The sequence below is a fragment of the Onychomys torridus genome, chromosome 19, assembly GCF_903995425.1.
Source record: "Onychomys torridus chromosome 19, mOncTor1.1, whole genome shotgun sequence".
NCBI classification, from domain to species: Eukaryota; Metazoa; Chordata; class Mammalia; order Rodentia; family Cricetidae; genus Onychomys; species Onychomys torridus.
In genome coordinates this window covers 7,622,155-7,641,480 of record NC_050461.1, presented here as the reverse complement: position 1 = coordinate 7,641,480, position 19,326 = coordinate 7,622,155, and the positions used below count along the sequence as shown (strand labels likewise).

Genomic DNA, 19,326 nt, shown 5'->3' with positions numbered 1-19,326 from the left:
GTCTTCTGTTTAGGGAATGTGGAGACCTTGACTTCCTAGCTTTGTATGGTGGACAAAACAACAGATCAAAGGCCATTGAGTCTGGGCACATTTGGTTTGTCCTCTCGTGGGTTCTGCTCAGCTTTTTGTATAGTTTGTGATTAACAGGCTCCTGGGGCTCTCCACACCAGGGTCTATCCAGAGCTCTTTGGATACTCAACAGAGGATGGACTGAAGTGAGAGCAGACAGGCGTGTGTGTGTGTGTGCATGTGTGTGTGCGTACTTGCCCGCGTGCATCCTTGCATGTCTGCCTCCCTCCTGCCGGGTTCTCCGCTTTGACCTTTGCTTTGTTGACCTGTTTAGGGCTCAGAAGTTTCAAGTGTAGGAGGCCCTGTGGGTGATAGGAAGGTCCCAGGTCTTCAGAACATGAATGTGATAGAAAAGATTGTTAGGTTAATCTGGATGGACACTGATAAAGTTACTTCCTAGGCACATCCCCCTCCTAGTAGTAGCTTTGGCTCATTCTCTCTCTCTCTCTCTCTCTCTGAAAGAAAAAAAAATCTCATGGGTCTGTGTTTGCTGATTTGGGTCGGGCAGTGGTGCCGCATGCCCGTAATCCCAGCACTCGGGAAGCAGAGGCAGGTGGATCTCTGTGAGTTCCTGGTCTACAGAGCTAGTCCAGGACAGGCTCCAAAGCTACAGAGAGAAACCCTGTGTCGAAAAACAAAACAAAACAACAACAAAGAGTTTGCTGATGCCTAGGTGGTGGTGGCACACGCCTTTAATCCCAGCACTCAGGAGGGTGGATCTCTGAGTTCGAGGTCAGCCAGCTCTAGAGTGAGTTCCATGACAGTCAGGGCTACACTAAGAAACCCTGTCTCGAAAAACAAAACAAACAAAAGAATTTGCTGCTGGCTCAGTGCTTAAAGGCATTTTTGCTGTCAAGCTTGACCATCTGAGTTCTATTTCTGGGACCCATGGGGTGGAAGGAGAGAACCAGTTCCTATAAGTTGACCTCTGACCCCTACATATACACGTGAATATAAATAAATATTAATAAAAACATTTGCAGCTGTGTGTGTCGGCCATAACTGTAATCTTTGTCTCAGCATTTGGGAGATAGAGTTAAACCCAGTCTCAAAATATTTGATCATGGTGGTGAAGAGGTCATGGTCATGAAGTGGCCAAGGCAGAAGGATTAGCCCCAAATCAAGGCCAGGCTTGGCTACATAGCAGATTTTAGGTCAATTTAGACTACAGAGTAAGACCTTGTTTAAAAATAAAAAAAGTGGCTGGGGGTGGGGGTTGCATGTGTTGACCCAAACCCAGAGTCCCAGCATTTGGGGAGTTGATGATCCTAGTTAGGGTGACTCCTGTGAGGAAAAGCAAGCTGGGGTGGAAGGGAGTTATTTGGCTTATACTTCCACACTGTAGTCCACTGAAGGAAGTCAGGGCAGGAGCCTGGAGGCAGGAGCTGAGGTAGAGGCCACGGAGGAGTGCTGCTTACTTGGAATCTACATTGCCAGCCCAGGGATGGCCCCACCCACAATGGGCTGGGCCCTCCCACAGCGGTTACTAATTTAAAAAAATACCCTACTGCTGGATGTTATGGAGGATTTTCTCAGCTGAGGTTCCCTCCTTTCAGATAATTCTAGTGTGTGTCAAGTGGACATAAAACTAACCAGCACATGGAAACAGGAGGACTTTGAACGTTGAAGCCACATCCCCACCCCAGTATATTGGAAGTGATAGGACAAACACTAAAGCAAGGAAGACATTTCAATTTGTATTGTTGTTTTAAAATAACCATAATGATAGATAAAGCCACTACAAGGTTATATAAAATCATTTTCACAATGTAGCTCTATATGATGTGTCTGTATTCATGTAGTACACATAGTAACCATAATGGTAGATAAAGCTACAAGGTAATATGAAACACATTTTCACAATGTAGCTCTATATGATGTGTCTGTATACATGTAGTACACATAGTAACCATAATGCTAGATAAAACATTTTCACAATGTAGCTCTATATAATGTGTGTGTATATACATATAGTACACGTAGTAGCCTAGGATGGCCTCAAAGTCACTGTGTGTAGATGACCAGCCTATCTTCTACCTGCTTCCACTGATTCTTGCTGGGATTTCAGGCATGCCTCTGTGTGTGTGTGTGTGTGTGTGTGTGTGTGTGTGTGTGTGTGTGTGCGCATGAGTCACTGAGTCTTGTTCACCATGCTAGCTTCATGTGGTGTTGGACTTCCAGAACTTAGTGCTGCCAGGCAAGCTCTATGCTGACTGACACTCCCTCCCCTCCGCTCTTTTTCTGGGTTTTTAGTCAGGCTGCCCTTGAACTCAAGATCCTGGGATTACAGATATGTACCACCATGTTCAACTTGACATTTTAACTGGAGACAAGCATCTCTGGTAATGTTTCCCTTACCTTGTTCAGACATTTCTGAAGTACATGGCTGCCCCATTGGGAGAAAGGTGATTTGGGCATGTGCATTTATGTCTGTGTGTGTGCTAAGAGTTTGAAAGGAGTGTGGTGGGAGCTTCTGGCTCCTCCATAACCTTCAGTTTTGCAATGGGAAGGAATGTGTGTGGCATGCTAGGCATCTGGGTCTTCTGTGTCCACCCACAGGGAGCATGTGACCCTCACTGAGCAGATGACCGGGAAGTGGACGTAGCAGTGTGATACACATCTCCTTTCTACTAGCCTGGGGATGCTGGGAGTGACCTGCCCGACCTCTTCTTGGAAGTTTCCTGTGCTGTGGGGGTAGGGAGGTGTCTTTTTTCAAGCCTGTATCCTCCTGGCTTTCCAGGTAGCTTTCTTACAGCAAAAGGAAATCTGAGTTCCTCAGTTGCTGTGGGACCAAGACCTAAGTCTGGAACTGGGATTGTGTTCCTCAAAAGCACTTCCTAGAGGACAACTAACTGGTGACTCTGCTTCCTGCTCTGCCTGGGTGGGAGGTACAAATTCACTTAGCTTCAGGCCTGGTTCTACCTCTCATTCACTGTGGGATGTCTGTGTTGATAGATTTGGGATAAAAGTTGCCGCAGGCCAAGACAGTGACCAGGACCTCAACTCACTGCCCTCCCATAAACCAGAAGTAGTTTGGGGCTTCCAGGCTTAAAAGTGGGAGATTGTTCAGCTCTTCACTGACTTCCTCCTGCACTAGCCTAGCCTCTGAGATTAGTCCACATAGGAACAGAGATGCGTTCTAGAGCAGAGACACTCTGGTACCTTGAATTACCCAGGAAGCTGGACAGGCCCTTCACCTCTTGCTAAAGCCTTCTTGGGTCCTTCCAGTTTCTCACGTGCTGCTCCCCCATTACCAGTTTCTGGGCCTCATAATTATGTGCTGAATGTTCTGGTATGGTTTCACAAGGTTCAGAACATCTGGCTCACCAAGTCCCTTGCCTTGTCGGTGTCGGCTGGCTCCATGGCTGCCTGTGTGACTAGCGCACAGTAGGTAGACAGGTACAGTGGGGAATAAACACCTTTTACCTTCCCTGTTTGTCCATCTTTTTAGCACTTTTACCTAGCCAGAGTCTTTGCGTGGCATTTACATCATTGCTTTGCAGTCACTCCAGCCACCTTCCATGCCTCCTTCTCCTCCCAAGAGTATATGTGTAGTTGGCATAGCCCTGCATGCTGGAAATCCCAGCACCTGGGGATAGACAGGAGGACGGAGGTCAAGGCCAGGCTAGGCTACCTAAAGTTGGGTGCCAGCTTGTATACAGCAAGCTCCCGGTTTGTAGAAGGTCCTTGATTCTGACAGCCTGCCACTTGTTTCTCCCGATCTCTTTCGCTTGGGTTGTATGACTGTGTGGCAGTGTTCCCAAGGACAGTCAGCAGGTTTGGGCGCTCCAGTGACCTGAAGTGTGTTTTCTGATCAATCCCCGCTGTGCTGGAGTACTAACTGAGCTTCAGCCTGTCACTGCCAACCTTCCTGGCTGCAGAGGGAGTCCTGGCTCACACATGCAAGGTTTACTGGTTGAGATACATGGAAGCTGGCACTAAAAGTCATCTCTGGTTAAAAAAAAAAAGTGTACAGATCGTGAAAACGGAAGGTTTACTTTCTGCATCACTTTGTGGTGTTGTTCACATATGAGATAGGTTTGGGAGTGGGAATTATTTTAACCTCAAGTATATCTTATTTTAGTCCTCTGTACCAGTAGTGCAGGGGTGAGAGACTGAGGCCTGGCTCAGAGTGCTGCTTTAAAAACACTGCTTCTGTGCAAATGTTGTTGGCCAATTTGTTCAGCTGGCTTTTTTTAAAGACAGGGTCTCTATGTATCCTTGGCTATCCTGGAACTTGATGTGTAGATGAGGCTGGCCCAGGCATGAATTCACAGAGATCTTGCCTGCCTCTGCCTTCAGAGTGCTGGGATGATAGGCTTGCACAACCCTGCCCAGCCTGTTAATCAATTTTGAAGTCGTTATTATGTGACTAGATCACCTAGACGCCATCTCCCTTGTCCTCTCCTTTCCATGTGTCCCCTCTAAATCAGGGCAGTGTGTGGGACACATGCCAGGCTGTGGCCACCCCGTGTACAGGATACTGTAGTGATGTCTCAAGATACCACTTGCTCCCACTTCCTCTGATCCTTAACCAGAACACAAAATGTGTTTGTAATGACCTGGATTAATTGTAGGAATCATGAGTCCCCTCTGGGGTCCAACATTAAAGGATGTGTACACACCGTTTTCAAATACCACTTGCATTTGTACGTGTTTGTAGAATCTGGGGTACAGGGACTCAGTGATGGTGTGAATTCTTCCACCCTAGCTGCTGCAGTTGAAGAGGCGTGGCTCTGCCAGTACTGAGTACCAGCCCTTCCTCTTGCCTCTCCATGCTGCTTCTGAAGGAAGGGCTAGACAAGCGCTGTGCACTGGGGTGACCTCATGTATGGTTTGAAATTGTCTAGTAGCCTTCTTTAAAAATTGAGAGAGATTGCCAGGCGGTGGTGGCACACGCCTTTAATCCCAGCACTCGGGAGGCAGAGCCAGGTGGATCTCTGTGTGTTCGAGGCCAGCCTGGGCTACAGAGCGAGTTCCAGGAAAGGCGCAAAGCTACACAGAGAAACCCTGTCTCCAAAAACCAAAAACCAAAACAAAACAAAACAAAAAAGAAAGAAAAGAAAAGAAAAGAAAAGAAAAAAATTGAGAGAGATGGCTCAATGGCCAAGAGCTCTGCTGCCCTCACAGGGAAATTGGGTTCAGTTCCTAGCACCCGAGTAGTGCCGCATAACTGTAACTCTAGTCTCAGGGATCCGATGCCCCCTTCTGGCCTCTGTAGGAACCAGACATACATGTGGTGCACAGATACATGCAAGCAGAACACAGATATATGCATAAGTAAATGCAGTTGAAAGTGAGCTGGGCGTTGGTGGCACACGCCTTTAATTACAGCAGGGAGGCAGAGGCAGGTGGATCTTTTGGAGATTTACAAAAAGTAAAATTAATGAACTACTTTCTTTAGCTCAGCACGTCTAAAATATTTCAACATGTGATAAATACTCTTGTACTTTTTCTTTGTGTGTGTTTTGTTTTGTTTTGAGACAGGGTTTCTCCGTGTAACCCTGGCTGTCCTGGAACTCACTCTGTAGACCAGGCTGGCCTCAACTCACAGACCACCTGCCTGTCTCCTGAGTGCTGAGATTAAAGGTGTTCCTCTCCACTGCCCAGCTGATAAATACAAATTTTTAATTTGTTTATTTAAGTGTATGTGTGCGCTTATGCACAGGTGCATGAATCCTCAGACCAGAAGAGGGTGTCATTGGATTCGTTGGAGTTTTAGGACACAGTGAGTCACCCAACATGGGTGCTGGGAACTGAACTTGGGCCCTCAGAAAGAACGGCAAGAGCCCTTACCTGCTGAGCCATGTCTCCAGCCCCAGTAAATACAATGGTTGATGAGTTGTTGTATGGTGTTTTTATTAGGCTGTCTGAATCCATATGCATTGACACTCCGGCATATCACCATTTGGACTCACCGCATCCTAGTAGTTGCCATGTGTGGCTGCATCATTTTTGACTACCTGGAGTGCTAGCCCTTCAGCTCTGTTTATTGAAACTCAGCCTCTCTCCATCAGCTTTTTATTTCCTGGGCAAGATTTGTAAGCAGGGGTGAAAAGGGATCAGTCAGCACTCTGTTCATATGGTCTGGTAGTGAGGCAAGCAGAGAGCTTGTGTGAGTGGGCAAATGGTGGTGCATACCCTTAATCCCAGCCCTGGAGGCAGAGGAAGCAGATCTCTGAGTTCTAGGCTAGCCTGGTCTACATAGTGAGACACCCCCCCACCCCCAGATCTCTTTAAAAAAAAAAAAAGGAAAATAAAGAAAGAGAGGAGCACACAAGCCTTTAATTGTTGGTCCCAAAGCTGGCCTGGGGGGTGGGGGGGGTCTTTCTGTGGGTGAGGAACACTAAAAAGTCAATCAGTCAATAAATGAAGACCTTGTCTTTATTTTTTCATTTAGTGGAATAGAAGATGAACTCAACTGAATTCGGTGAAGATGTAGAAGGTAAAAGAAACTTTTAATTGAATGTTTTTGCATAGGTTATACAGTCATATAGTCTCAAATTTTAAAAAGTATTTAATGCGAAGCCTTCCCTCCCATTGTTGGCAACCCCTCTATCTATGCCTATTTTTGGATTGCTTTTTAAAAGCATACAAAGATAATGTCCAGGAGTAGGATGCAGTTCAGGTTTGGAGTCCTTGGCTCTGGGTTAGTTAGATCTGTCTAGCACCACCACACACGTAAGATTTACTTTTTCCCATTTACCTCCTCCCTGCAAAAAGACTTTTCAACACGTGTTGAACCGGGAGCTACTGTACAGCATTGGTAAGCACAGGAAAAGGACCGCGTGCTGGGCGTGCTAGCCAGCATCCTTGAGTGACAGTGCGGGGGTGGCCCACAAACACCTGTCACCGAGAGCCCCGCCGCTCTCTCAGCCATGGTCTTTCCTACCGAGCCCCTTTTCTTTCTGCCCTAGTTGTGAGAAATGATGCTGTGAAGGTGGAGGGTGACGATGCTGCGCCGGACTGCTCCCGGAACTCCAGGGCCTCCGAGAAGCACCCCTTGGGCAGCGTCCTCACTGCCCTCCAGGAGTCCAGCAAGCGGAAGCATCTGGGCAGCGACGGCCAGCCAGACTCTGTCTCCAGTGTGAAGAGGAGACGGTTGATACCCGAGGTGAGGGCCTGCCTCCGGCTGGTCCCAGATGAATCTCTGCACTCGTGGGCATCTGGCCAACTGTTGAATTCCTGGGCATGAGAAGTGTTTCGTTTGGGCTGTCTCACTTGCAGCTTCAGCCATCAGAAGACATCTTCAGCGGAAACGCTTACCTGGATGTTGTTATGGGGAAGTGAAGTCGTCATAATACAACCGCTTTGAGCTCTTTGTTTGCTCTGCCTTTAGGGATGTGGGGGCAAGCGGTGGTTAATGCTGTACACAGATGCTGCTGCCTCCGTGGCTTTATGTGGAAGGCTGATCCTGGGGAAGTTGAGTGGCAGGTCTTTTCCCAAATTAAGGCCATCATTTATATCTGCAAGGGGGGATTGCTCCCTAAGGAACTCTTAAGTGAATAGCCTTCTCTAACGCAGTTCATTCTCTCTCTCCCTCCCTCCCTCCCTCTTTCTCTCTCTCTTTTTAGACCAGGTCAATATATAGCCCTGATTCGCCTCAAACTTACAGAGATCCTCTTGCCTGTGATTTAGGAGTTCTGGGATTCAGGGCTTTTTTTTTTTTTTTTTTTCCTTTTTTCTTTTTTCTTTTTTTAGTACTAGAAATTGAGCCCAGCCTTGTGCTGGGCAATCGCTTACCTCTGAGCTACACCCCAGATCCTTTTGCACATTTTTCTTTATTGGAGACAGCATCTCATCAAGTTGCCTCCTGAGCTTTAACTTGCTTTGTAGTACAACAGGCCTTGAATTTGCGATTCTCCTGCCGCAGACTCCTGAGTGGCTGGCATTACAGCTCCATGCCACTAGGGTGAATTTGCTACATTTCCTTCTTCTTTCTCCTTGACAGTCTCACTGCTTTAGCTGGCCTGTATCCTCCCTGTGTAGACCAGGCTGGCTTCAGACCTGCACAGCTCCTCTGCCTCTGCCTGCTGTGCTGGGGTTTCCACCGCCACACCCAGACGCTACGTTTTGTCACCGTTTGCTTGTTGTATTAACTTGATGTTAGGACCGAGAGAGAGAGAGAGAGAGAGAGAGAGAGAGAGAGAGAGAGAGAGAGAGAGAATGGAGAAAGGCCACATTTGCCTGTCTCCCCCCCCCCCCCCCCCCCCAGCCGCAGTTCAGGTGGGAAGTACAATGAACCACAGAGAACAAACAGAGGGCTTGGGAATGAGGAGGCTTAAGGTGAGTGTCTAACCTAGGCTGGAGCCTTCTGTGGTGCTGCAGATATGACTTTAGTTCCTAGAAAAAGCGTTTCACCAGACTCCCAAACCCAGTCAGCCCCAAATCTTCTGCCTGTAGCCCCCACCTCCATGTCATACTTGCCATTTGGGAGAGCCAGATGTACATTCGGACCTGCATGTGCACACAGCCTGGAACTTTAAGTGCTCAGAGCACCAGGGATTCAGCTCTCTCCACTTAACTCTCCTCCCAGAGACAGGGTTAGCGCAGGTTAGCCCTGAACACTGTGCAACAGCAGATGACCTTGATGACCTGAATTTTTGAGCCCCCGGCTTCTACCTCTGGAGCACCAGGTTTACAGGTGTGCACTGCCGTGCCTGGTTTATATGATGCTGGGATGGAACCCAGGACTGTGCATGTTAGACAGACAGTGTACCACTGAGTACGTTCCTTAGTCACTATCTGTGCTGCGAAGAGACAGAACGACCAAGCCAACTCTTTCTGCTTTGTTTTTGAGACAGGGTTCCTCTGTGTAGCACTGGCTATCTTAGAAGATAACTTTGTAGACCAGGCTGGCTTTAAATTCACAGAGATCCACCTGACTCTGCTTCCCGAGTGCTGGGATTAAAGGCGTGCACCGCCACTGCCGGCATCCAAGCCAACACTTATGCATTTAATTGTGGGCTGGCTTTCAGTTTCAGAGGGTGAGTCCATTACCATCATGTTGGAACACAGTTCCATGAAGCAGTCCTGATGTACCTGTGGAGGTCAGAGACAACTTGCAGGAGTTGTAGGAGTTGGTTCTTTTCTTCACCATGTTCTAGAAATGGAGCTCTCAGGCCAGCAGTCTTGAAGGCAGGCACTTTGAGATTTTTCTATAACTTATGTGTATCAGCATGTATGTCAGAGTACTTCTGTGGTTGCCTTCTGCTCTCAGAGGCCAGCAGAGGACATTGAATCTCCTGGAACTGGAATTAGAGATGGTTGGGAGCTGGAAACCAAACCTTAGTCCTCTGGAGGAACAGCCAGTGCTCTTAACTGTTGAGCTGTCTCTTTGGTCCATGAAAGTTTTAGCCTCTTCCTTCCAAAGCACTGTGACTTCGGTTTCCTTTCCTTATTATTAATTTTTAAATTTCTTTTAGGTTTATTTATTATGCATAGTGTTCTGCCTGCACATATCCCTGCAGGCCAGAAGAGGGCGCCAGATCTCATTACAGATGGTTGTGAGCCACCATGTGGGTGCTGGGAATTGAACTCAGGACCTCTGGAAGAGCAGCCGGTGCTCTTAACCTCTGAGCCATCCCTCCAGCCCCCTCCTTTCCTTATTTTATTGGCTTTAGAACAGAGCGGAAGTGATGAGAGGAGACTCGGGCTTTGTTCCAGATGATGTTCATGAGAAGGTTTCTCACCAGGGCCATCAGGTTAGAGTAGGATTATGGAAGATACTCTTCTTAAATTTTCTAATCTAATCCTGTTCAGGGTGTGCCTGTGTGGGGGTCAGAGGTCAATCTGTGGTACTTGGTTTTTTGTTTGTTTGTTTGTTTTTTGTTTTGAGACAGGGTCTTTTTATATAGCCCTGGTTGTCCTTGAGCTCACTATGTGGAACAGGCTGGCCTCAACTCCCAGAGGCCTCTGTCTCTGGAGTTCTGGCATCAAAGGCTTGTGCTGGTAATTGGTTCGCTCCTACCAATATATGGGTCCCCGGGATTGAACTCAGGTCCTCAGCTTATTGGCAAGCGCCTTCACCTGCTGAGCCCCCTCACCCCATTCCCAGATATTCCTTTCCAAGTTGAGCCCCTGTTTACTGAGGATTTTTTTTTGTTTTGTTTTGTTTTTCAAGACAGGGTTTCTCTGTGTAGCTTTGCGCCTTTCCTGGATCTTGCTCAGTAGACCAGGCTGGCCACGAACTCATAGAGATACGCCTGCCTCTGCCTCCCGAGTGCTGGTATTAAATGAGTGTGCCACCACCGCCCGGCGAGGATTTTTATTATGAATGATATTGGATTTGGGCATCTGTTAACATGATCACATAACTGTTTCTCCTTTACTTTGTGTTGTGGCAGATTATATTAACTGGTTTTCCAAATGTTGAACTAGCTAAGATCTGACCTGGATCACAGTGTGTACACACACACACACACACACACACACACACACACACACACACACACACACACTTTTCCCCCCTGTTTTGTTTTTGGTTTTTTGAGACAGGGTTTCTCTGTGTAGGCTTGGTTGGCCTCAAACTCAAGAATCTGCCAACCTCTGCCTCCCAAAGTATGCGTCACCACACCCAGCCATTTTTTTTATTCATTGTTAGATTAAGTCTGACAATATTATGGTAAGCATTTCTTTGTCAGTATTAATGGGAGATAACCGTTGTGGTGTTTTCTTGTTTTGTTGTCTGGTTTTAATATGAAAGCATCCTGGCTTCATTGAAGATTCGACATAGAATGTTTATCTTTCAAAAGATACTGTATAGAAATGCTGTTAGGTTGGAGATGTGAACCTCCCACCCACATGTGATCAAGCACATCAGTGCAGATGGGTCAGACAAACGTGGCTTATTATCTTCCACAAACAATAGCCTCCAGCATTTCAGGAACTCTGTCCTTGGGCAAGGGGCTTACATTTGTATTTCATGGCTCTCTTAGTCATAGTAGTTAAAACTTAAAGTGTAACTTTGGCTCACACAGGGTCTTACGGTATGGCCCAGATGGCTTTGAACTTGTTCTGTACAGAGCAGCTAATATTTACAGTGCTCCTGCTTCAGCCTTCGGTGGGAATAATAGCATTTGTCAGTACTGGCTCTTTTTGGGTTTTGTAGGGTGTTTGGTTTTTGGCTTTTTGAAGCTTGGTCTCTCCGTGTAGCCCTGCTAGCTTAAAAGTCACAGAGATCAGTTTACCTCTGCTTCCTGAGTGCTGGGATTACAGGGCCAACAGGGCTCTTTTTAGGTTTGTTTGTTTTGTTTTTAAGCAGGGTCTCTCTACATAGCCCTGGCCATCCCGTAACTCATTATGTAGACTAGGCTGGACTCAAACTCAGATCTGCTTGCCTCTAATGGGGCAAAGGCAGGCACCACCACACGAGGCTTTCTTTTTACATTTTAATTGAGCATTTGTATGATTCCATTCTCTCTCTTTTATCATATCAATTCTTTTTATTGACACCCCCCCACATGGGACACTAGAATGTGGTATACACATATTAAAAAAAAAAAAAAAAAAAAAAATCGGCCGGGCGGTGGTGGTGCACGCCTTTAATCCAAGCACTTGGGAGGGAGGCAGAGCCAGGTGGATCTCTGTGAGTTTGAGGCCAGCCTGGTCTACTGAGTGAGTTCCAGGAAAGGCACAAAGTTACACAGAGAAACCCTGCCTTGAAAAACCATAAACAAACAAACAAACAAAATCTATAATGCCCATGAAAAATATTGAAAAAGGGTTGGGGATTTAGCTTAGTGGTAGAGTGCTTGCCTAGCAAGCGCAAGGCCCTGGGTTCGGGCCTCAGCTCAAAAAAAAAATTTTTTTTTTTTAAATTTTTTTTCACACCTTTCAGCATATTTTTTCCACACCTTTCAGCATATTTATGGAGGAATACTTGGAAATGGCCCACCCTTCACCCTCCCCCTGCCTGCCTGCCCTTGCTTCATACTGTGTGATCTGGGGAAGGGCTTCATGCATAGATGGTCATTCCCAGTATAGTGACCATGACTCCCTGACTACCACTGGTATCTGTTGAGGCAAGTAAAATCCACAAGTGGTTAGTGGAACAGCTTGTGTGAAAAGCAGTTAAGCATTTGTTCTCTGTCCCCAACGCGTCACAAAATGTCCCTGGCTGCTCCAGAGCGCATCAGACATTGTGGCTAAGACACGAGAGTATTTGAGCAGGAGGAATGAAGACACAGAGTAGAGCCTGAAGCTCGCCACGGCTTTCTTCATTAACTTTCTGTCTGTGCACACCCAAGCCCCCACACACCACCGTTTGCTGCTTCTTCTTTTTGGTGCTGGGGTTCAACTACGGAGCTGCCCCTGGCCTGTCTTATGCAGCCCAGGCTGTCTTCAAACTCCTTATGTAGCTGAGGATGCTTGAACTCTTGGTCCTCCTGATTCTGTTCCAGTGCTGGAATTCTAGGTGTGTCTCACCACCTTGGGTTATGTGGTGGTGGTGGTGATTGAACCCACAGCTTTGTACGTACTATTGACTGAGCTATACCCTCATTTTCTTACATCTTTTAGATAACAATTTATTGTCCTTTTTCCCGATGATAGGTGTTTTCTGTTTTTATAATGCTATGAATAATGCTAGAGGGACCGTCTTTTTTTTTTTTTTTTTTTTTTGGTTTTTCGAGACAGGGTTTCCTCTGTGTAGCTTTGCGGCTTTCCTGGAACTCACTCTGTAGATCAGGCTGGCCTCAAACTCACAGAGATCCACCTGCCTCTGCCTCCCGAGTGCTGGGATTAAAGGTGTGCGCCACCAACGCCCAGCTGCTGCTGCTGCTGCTGCTGCTGCTGCTGCTTCTTCTTTTTCTTCTTCTTCTTCTTCTTCTTCTTCTTCTTCTTCTTCTTCTTCTTCTTCTTTTTTTAAGATTTATTTATTTATTATGTACACAGAAGAGGGCACCAGATCTCATTACACAGATGGTTGTGAGCCACCATGTGGTTGCTGGGAATTGAACTCAGGACTCCTGGAAGAGCAGTCAGTGCTCTTAACCTCTGAGCCACCTCTCCAGCCCTGGGACCATCTTTATACATAGACACTTGTATGAATTTATATGTAGACTAGGGAGTATTTGGAGAGTATTTAGAAATATACGTGATACGTAGTGGTGGCATACATATGCCACCGCCCCCACCGTTAGTCAAGGATGACCTTGAACCATTCTACCTTCACCTCCCAAGTCTTGGGATTCCAGGTGTATATCTGTGTACCCACCTCACCCCTAATCTTTTGAGGCAGGTTCTCACCCTGTAACCCAGGCTAGCCTGGAATTCCTGCAATAGCCTTCTAAGTATAGCTCTATGGCTGGCTATTTTTTGCTTTCTTGGGAGTTTGTGTAAGTTTATGTGTCAGTAAATCAGTATCCTCAGAGCCCTAGAGATTTGAGAACAAATAGAAAATTTCAAGATTAGATTGTGAGTTGAATTTCCAAAATAACACCAGTCTAGTTCAGGTAGGGTTGGTGCTTGCCACTTCTCTGGAGTTCCTGAGCCTTCTGGATTTGATGGTGGGGCCAGGCAGGAGCCTAGGATCTCTCAGCACTTCGCCATCTAGTGAGTGGGGAACCTGGAGGTAGCAGGTGCATTAAAAAGAAGGAAGGGAGCTCACCAGCAGTTTTCAGAGCTAAGATACAGCATGCCTAATGCGCTCACAGCTCTGTGTTCATTTCTCCGTATCACAAGAATTAACAAGCCCAGTGTGTTGTCCAAGGTTTATAATTCCAGCACTCAGAAAGCAGAGGAAGTGTAGTGAGTTCAAGGCCAGCCTGAGCTGCAAAGCCAACCCTTGTTTGGGAGTGGGGCAAATAGTCTTATTGTAAGGTGCTGGAAAGCAAGCCTGTAGACCAGAGGTTGATCTTTGGAGCTCACGTGGTGGAAAGATCTCTCTCTGGTTTTCACATATATGCTGCAACTTGTGTATGTGCAGCATATACAAAATGAACATAATAACATAATTTTAAAGGAAACTGGAGTGTAGCTCATTGGTAGAGTGCTTATCCTAGTATTGTACAGTTCTGGGCCTGATAACAATACAATAAAAATAATAAAACAGGAGAGGTTACAATGCTCTGGAAGGAATAAATTAAAACTTTTACAGGGCTGGGCTGTGGTGGCACACTCCTTTAATCCCAGCACCCGGGAGGCAGGCAAATCTCTGTGAGTTCGAGGCCAGCCTGGGCTATAGAGTGAGTTCCAGGACAGGCGCAAAGCTACATAGAGAAACCCTGTCTCGAAAACAAACAAACAAACAAACAAAAACTTTTACAGGTACCAGGATTGTTTATATAGAAGCCCAAAAAGAAGCATAAAACACTGCTTGGGAGAGATGGTTCAGTGAGTAAGAGCAGTTCCTGGCACCCAAGTTGTGGCTCATTCCTGTCCATAACTCCAGTTCTAAGGGATCCACACCCTTTATGGGTTTTCAGGAAAACCAGGCAAGCACACAGTTCACATACATACATGCAGGCAAAATACTCATACACATAAAATAAAAGTATATAAAAAGAATATTTTTTTCTTTTTCTTTTTTAAAATTATTTTATTTTATTATTATTATTATTTTTTGAGTTGAGGATCAAACCCAGGGCCTTGTGCTTGCTAGGCAAACGCTCTGCCACTGAGCTAAATCCCCAACTCAATGTGCTAACCTTCCCCCCCCCCCAGACAGGGTTTCTCTCTGTAGCTTTGTGCCTTTCCTAGAACTCACTTGGTAGACCAGGCTGGCCTCGAACTCACAGAGATTTGCCTGGCTCTGCCTCCTGAGTGCTGGGATTAAAGGCGTGCGCCACCACCGCCCGGCAAAAAGAAATCTTAAAAAACAAAATCTCCCCCCACCTTTTTTGTTTTTTTTAAAGACGGGGTTTCTCTGTGCACAGGAACTTGCTCTGTGAGCCAGGCTGGCCTCAAACTCAGAGATCTACCTGCCTCTGCCTCTGCCTCTGAATGCTGGGATTTAAGGGGTGCACCACCACTCCCAGCCTAGTTATTTAAAATATATATATGTAATTTTTAAAAAATTTTTTGTATGGGAGCTGGGCGGTGGTGGCGCACGCCTGTAATCCCAGCACTCGGGAGGCAGAGGCAGGTGGATCTCTGTGAATTTGAGGCCAGCCTGGTCTACAGAGCTAGTCCAGGATAGGCTCCAAAGCTACAGAGAAACCCTGTCTTGAAAAACCAAAAAAAAATTTTTTTTTTGTATAGATGGATTTCTAGCCTGAATTTATGTTCGTCACGTATATGCCTGGCCCATGGAGGTCAGAAGATGGAACTGGAATCCCCTGGAACTGGAGTTATGAACAGTTGCAAGCTGCCATGTAGGTGCTGGGAAAAACAGCGTTCTTGGAAACGTCTGACAAGGACCAGGAAGACTGGCTCCTGCCCTTCCTGGAGCAGATGTAGACATGGCACACACAGACAGAATTTCTGTTGGCACTTTCCGCCGTTTCTCTTAAGGCATTTTTTTCATTTATCTGTTTATTCTTTCTCTTCTCTTGTCTGTCTCTGTGTGTGTGTGTGTGTGTGTGTGTGCGTGTGTGAGAACGTGTATGTACCGTGGCATGTGTGGTTCAGAGGACAGTGTATAGGAGTGGGTCCCAGGACTGAACTTGGGTGGTCAGGCCTGGCGGTAGTCCTGCTGAGCCACCTTGTCATCTGGGTGGTCATCTTTTTGTTCACAGAAGTAGGGGTGGTGGTCAAGAGCTGGGTCAGGCAGTTAACTCTTTTTCCCAGGGCTTTCTGTCTGTGTGCTGTTGCCGGCCGTGGTGGCGCACATCTTTAACCCAGCACTCAGAGCAGAGGCATGGACAACAGAAATGCATCTCATTCTGGCTACACTCAGTGCCCTCTAGGTGTCTGACTGTTGAACAAGCTGGGGATTCCTAAGATGCCTCACAGAAACTGAGGCGGATAGGTATTGCAGTTTCCCCCATTAAAAGCAGAGAGACTGAGAACTGGTGCTGCCAAGCCTGCTCTGTCAGGAACTGTGCATTTAACCTGGAGCTGAGAGAAACGCGGGATGTAGGGGTACGTGTGAGATGGAGACTCCTGCCAGGTTCTGTGGCCTGAAGAGAAAGCACTGGGTGTGACTGTAGTGTGCCCAGGGTCTTGCTCAGCTCTCAGGCACTCGGAGGCATTTTTCTATCAGCAGTAGGTAGAGTGAACCCAAGAGACCTCTCACTAAGTGGGTCTTGGCACTTGTTGGAGAGAGTTCTGTTGAAAATGTAAGATAAGTATCTCTATCACTGCCATGATTCCAGAATAGTGGTGCTACCCCCTTCTGCCACGTGGTGTGGCCAACACTTGATGTCACATCCCTTCTCCGCTCCTGCTTCCCACGGGCATGCTGCTTTCTTGGTTTTCCACTTTGCTGACTCCCTGGACGCTGCTGACTCGTCATTCACTGAACTGAACTCAGTAACTGCTGGAGGGTCTGATGGCGATGATCAGTACTTAGAGCACCAGTGGCCACACCCTGCCATCTCCCCGGGCTATCTGCTGCCTGTCCCTCGCCTGCTGGCCTCAGCCTCTCCTCTAGTCCCATTGTCCAACTGAGCTCTTGAGGCATTCCCTCCTGAGTGCAGCAGGTGCTTGCTAGTGGAATGCCCATCAAGATCCAGGCTAGATGCTTGCATCAGAGCCTGAGCTGTGCCGCAGAGTTCCCGTATGGTTGGAAGATGCACCTTGGGGAACTGGGAACTGTCAGCCAGATACCCTGTGCCAAGTAGCACAGATTTAAAGATTTCTTGATATTCCTAGACAGTTGAGCAGAGATTTTATCATGGGCAGTAAATGCAGCCAGCACACCATTGCCTTGGCAGTGTTTGCGGAATGAATTGAGCACCGAGTTGATGGGACAGCAGTGTAGGGCTGTCTAAACCTTCCCTGGGTGCTTGAGTTTTGTGTTGAATTGTGCACCAGGGTGGAAAACATTGCCCTCCCTCGACTGGGACTCTTCACTTTTTATCAGGCAACTCAGTAAAAAGTGTTTCCATTGATAAAAGTGTTTGGATCGTGCCAGGTAGGAATGGCAGTGTTTGTGTTTACAAGACTAAGAGAATCATGGAGAGGGTTTCCAGTCAGGCATTCTCTCACGTCCAGCTCGCATAGGGATGTGGAAGAATCCAGAGATTTAGTTCAGGGTTGGTGGTGAGTCAGTCTTCTAGGAATCTTGCCTGGTAGTTCTCTTCCAAACTGTCACTAGGACAGGTCTTCCCCCAGAACACTCACTGTCCAGTAAGTGCTGCTCTGACGACCTCGTGCACAGAATCCTGTCTCACATGTGCCCCTGGGACTGCTTGTCATGAAGCAAACACTGCTTCAAAAGCTAGTCTGTAGACCAAGAGGTGCCCATCTTTAACCTAGCACTCAGGAGGCTGAGTTTCACAACAGCCAGGGCTATACAGAGAAGCCCTGTCTCAGGAAAACAAAAACAAACAAAACAAAAGTTGTTCTGCAGCACTTAGAGTTAATTATTGTGATTAAAATCTCAAAATTTTCCATGCTATCAAAACCTCATAGTAATCCCATGGTCTGTGAAACTTACTATTTTAAAGATTTATTCTTACTATTTTTAATTATGTGCGTATGTGTGTGCCTTTGTGGGTATGTGCACATAAGTGCTGGTGACCAAGGAGACCAGAGGAATCTGATCCCCGTAGAGCTGGAGTGGTTGTGTGCTACTGAAGTTGGTGTGGTACCAAACAGGGTCCTCTGCAGGTGTGTTCTTAACTGCTGTTCTTAATTGCTCCAGGAACACCCCTGGCCACCAAAATTACTTTGATGAAATACATAAAATTGCTAAAAATCTAATTTGGTCTACAGAAATTGGCAAATAAGACACAAGAGTTTGTGACACAGCTGCAAGCCCCTTCAGAGCAAGTGTGCTCAGGTGTGTGCTCAGTGTGCATACACAGGTGTGCACGTAGAAACGCAAACTTGAATTCTTATTTGTGTAGTGCAATCAGGTTTCTAGTCTACTAACATTTTTCTTCTTTTAAGTTTTTTACTTCCTCTTATCCTATTTTTTTCCTTAACTTGGTTATGACACTAGATGAGTTTCATCATCTACTAGCACAAAAAGCCTATCGAGTGAAGATTCTTATTCTTACTTTGAAAAGCTCCATACTTGTTTAGCTTTTGGACTCTGCTGTGCTCTCAGTATTTTCACATGGCATTTCTGCTCCTCTGTAAGGAAAGCCTGCGTGTCCGCTCTCAGACACACCAGGCATGCAGGGAACCTCCATAGGCCCTGCCCAGCTGTTTGGTTTACAGTCTCGTAAGGGCTTTGGGTCTCACAGCATGAGCCCCTTGACATCTGCCTAGTCACACAGTCTTGGTCAGGGTTTCTTTTGCTGGGAAAGACACCGTGACCACAGCAACTTCTGTAAAGGAAAACATTTAATTTGGGTGGCTCACAGTTTCAGAGGTTTAATCCATTGTCGTCATGGTGTGAAACATGGTGGTGTGCAGGCAGACTTGGTGTTGGAGAAGGAGCTGAGAATTCTATACCTTGATCCCCAGGCAACAGGAAGTGATCTGTGTCTCACTGAAGGAAGCTTGAGCAAAGGAGACCTCAGAGCCCATCCCACAGTGACACACTTCCTCCATCCAGGCCACACCCACTCCCACAAAGCCACACTCCTAATAGTGCCACTCCCTATGGGGGCCATTTTCTTTCACACTGCCACACACGCCACTTGCAGATTCTGGTGCTTTCCCAACCATCTTGGCATAAAGGCAAACAGTCCTATTGCCAGGCCTTCAAGACAGACTAGTTTTGTTAGAGACTGCTCTGGGAAAGCCCCGGAAGGGCAGGAGATTCTTAGCCCTGTCTACCCTTGTCTCTCTGCTTGGCAGTGTGATTCTGTCTTACCTCCCCTCTCTCTTCCCCATTCTACTTTGCCTCTCTCCCTGCCTCTCTTCCATTCTCTCTCCTTACCTCTTATGTCTTTTTGTTGTTTAAGTTAGGGTCTCATGTAGCCCAGGTTGGCCTAGAACTCTGTATATAGATGACTTATTTCTGATCCTCCAGCTTCAGCCCCCCTAGTACTGATAGTACAGTAAGAACCACCACACCCAGTTGTCCATGGTGCTGGCGGTCCCACCCTAGGCTCGGTGTCGGAGGCAAGCACTTTACCAGCTGAGCCACACTCCAATCATCTCGCTTGTTTGTTCGCTTTTTGAGACAGGGTTTCTCTGTGTAGTCCTGGCTGTTCTGGAACTCGCTCTGTAGACCAGGCTGGCCTCGAACTCACAGAG

General features: G+C 46.9%; 1 protein-coding gene across 1 annotated transcript in view; it reads left to right on the top strand.

Annotated features, from left to right (window-relative positions):
• Positions 1-19,326, top strand: part of Bend3 (BEN domain containing 3) — a 34,611-nt gene that overhangs the window by 8,539 nt on the left and 6,746 nt on the right. The window contains 2 exon segments of the mRNA XM_036168992.1: positions 6,470-6,514; positions 6,987-7,183. Coding sequence (XP_036024885.1) covers positions 6,481-6,514; positions 6,987-7,183 — 231 coding nt within the window. The 5' untranslated portion in view covers positions 6,470-6,480.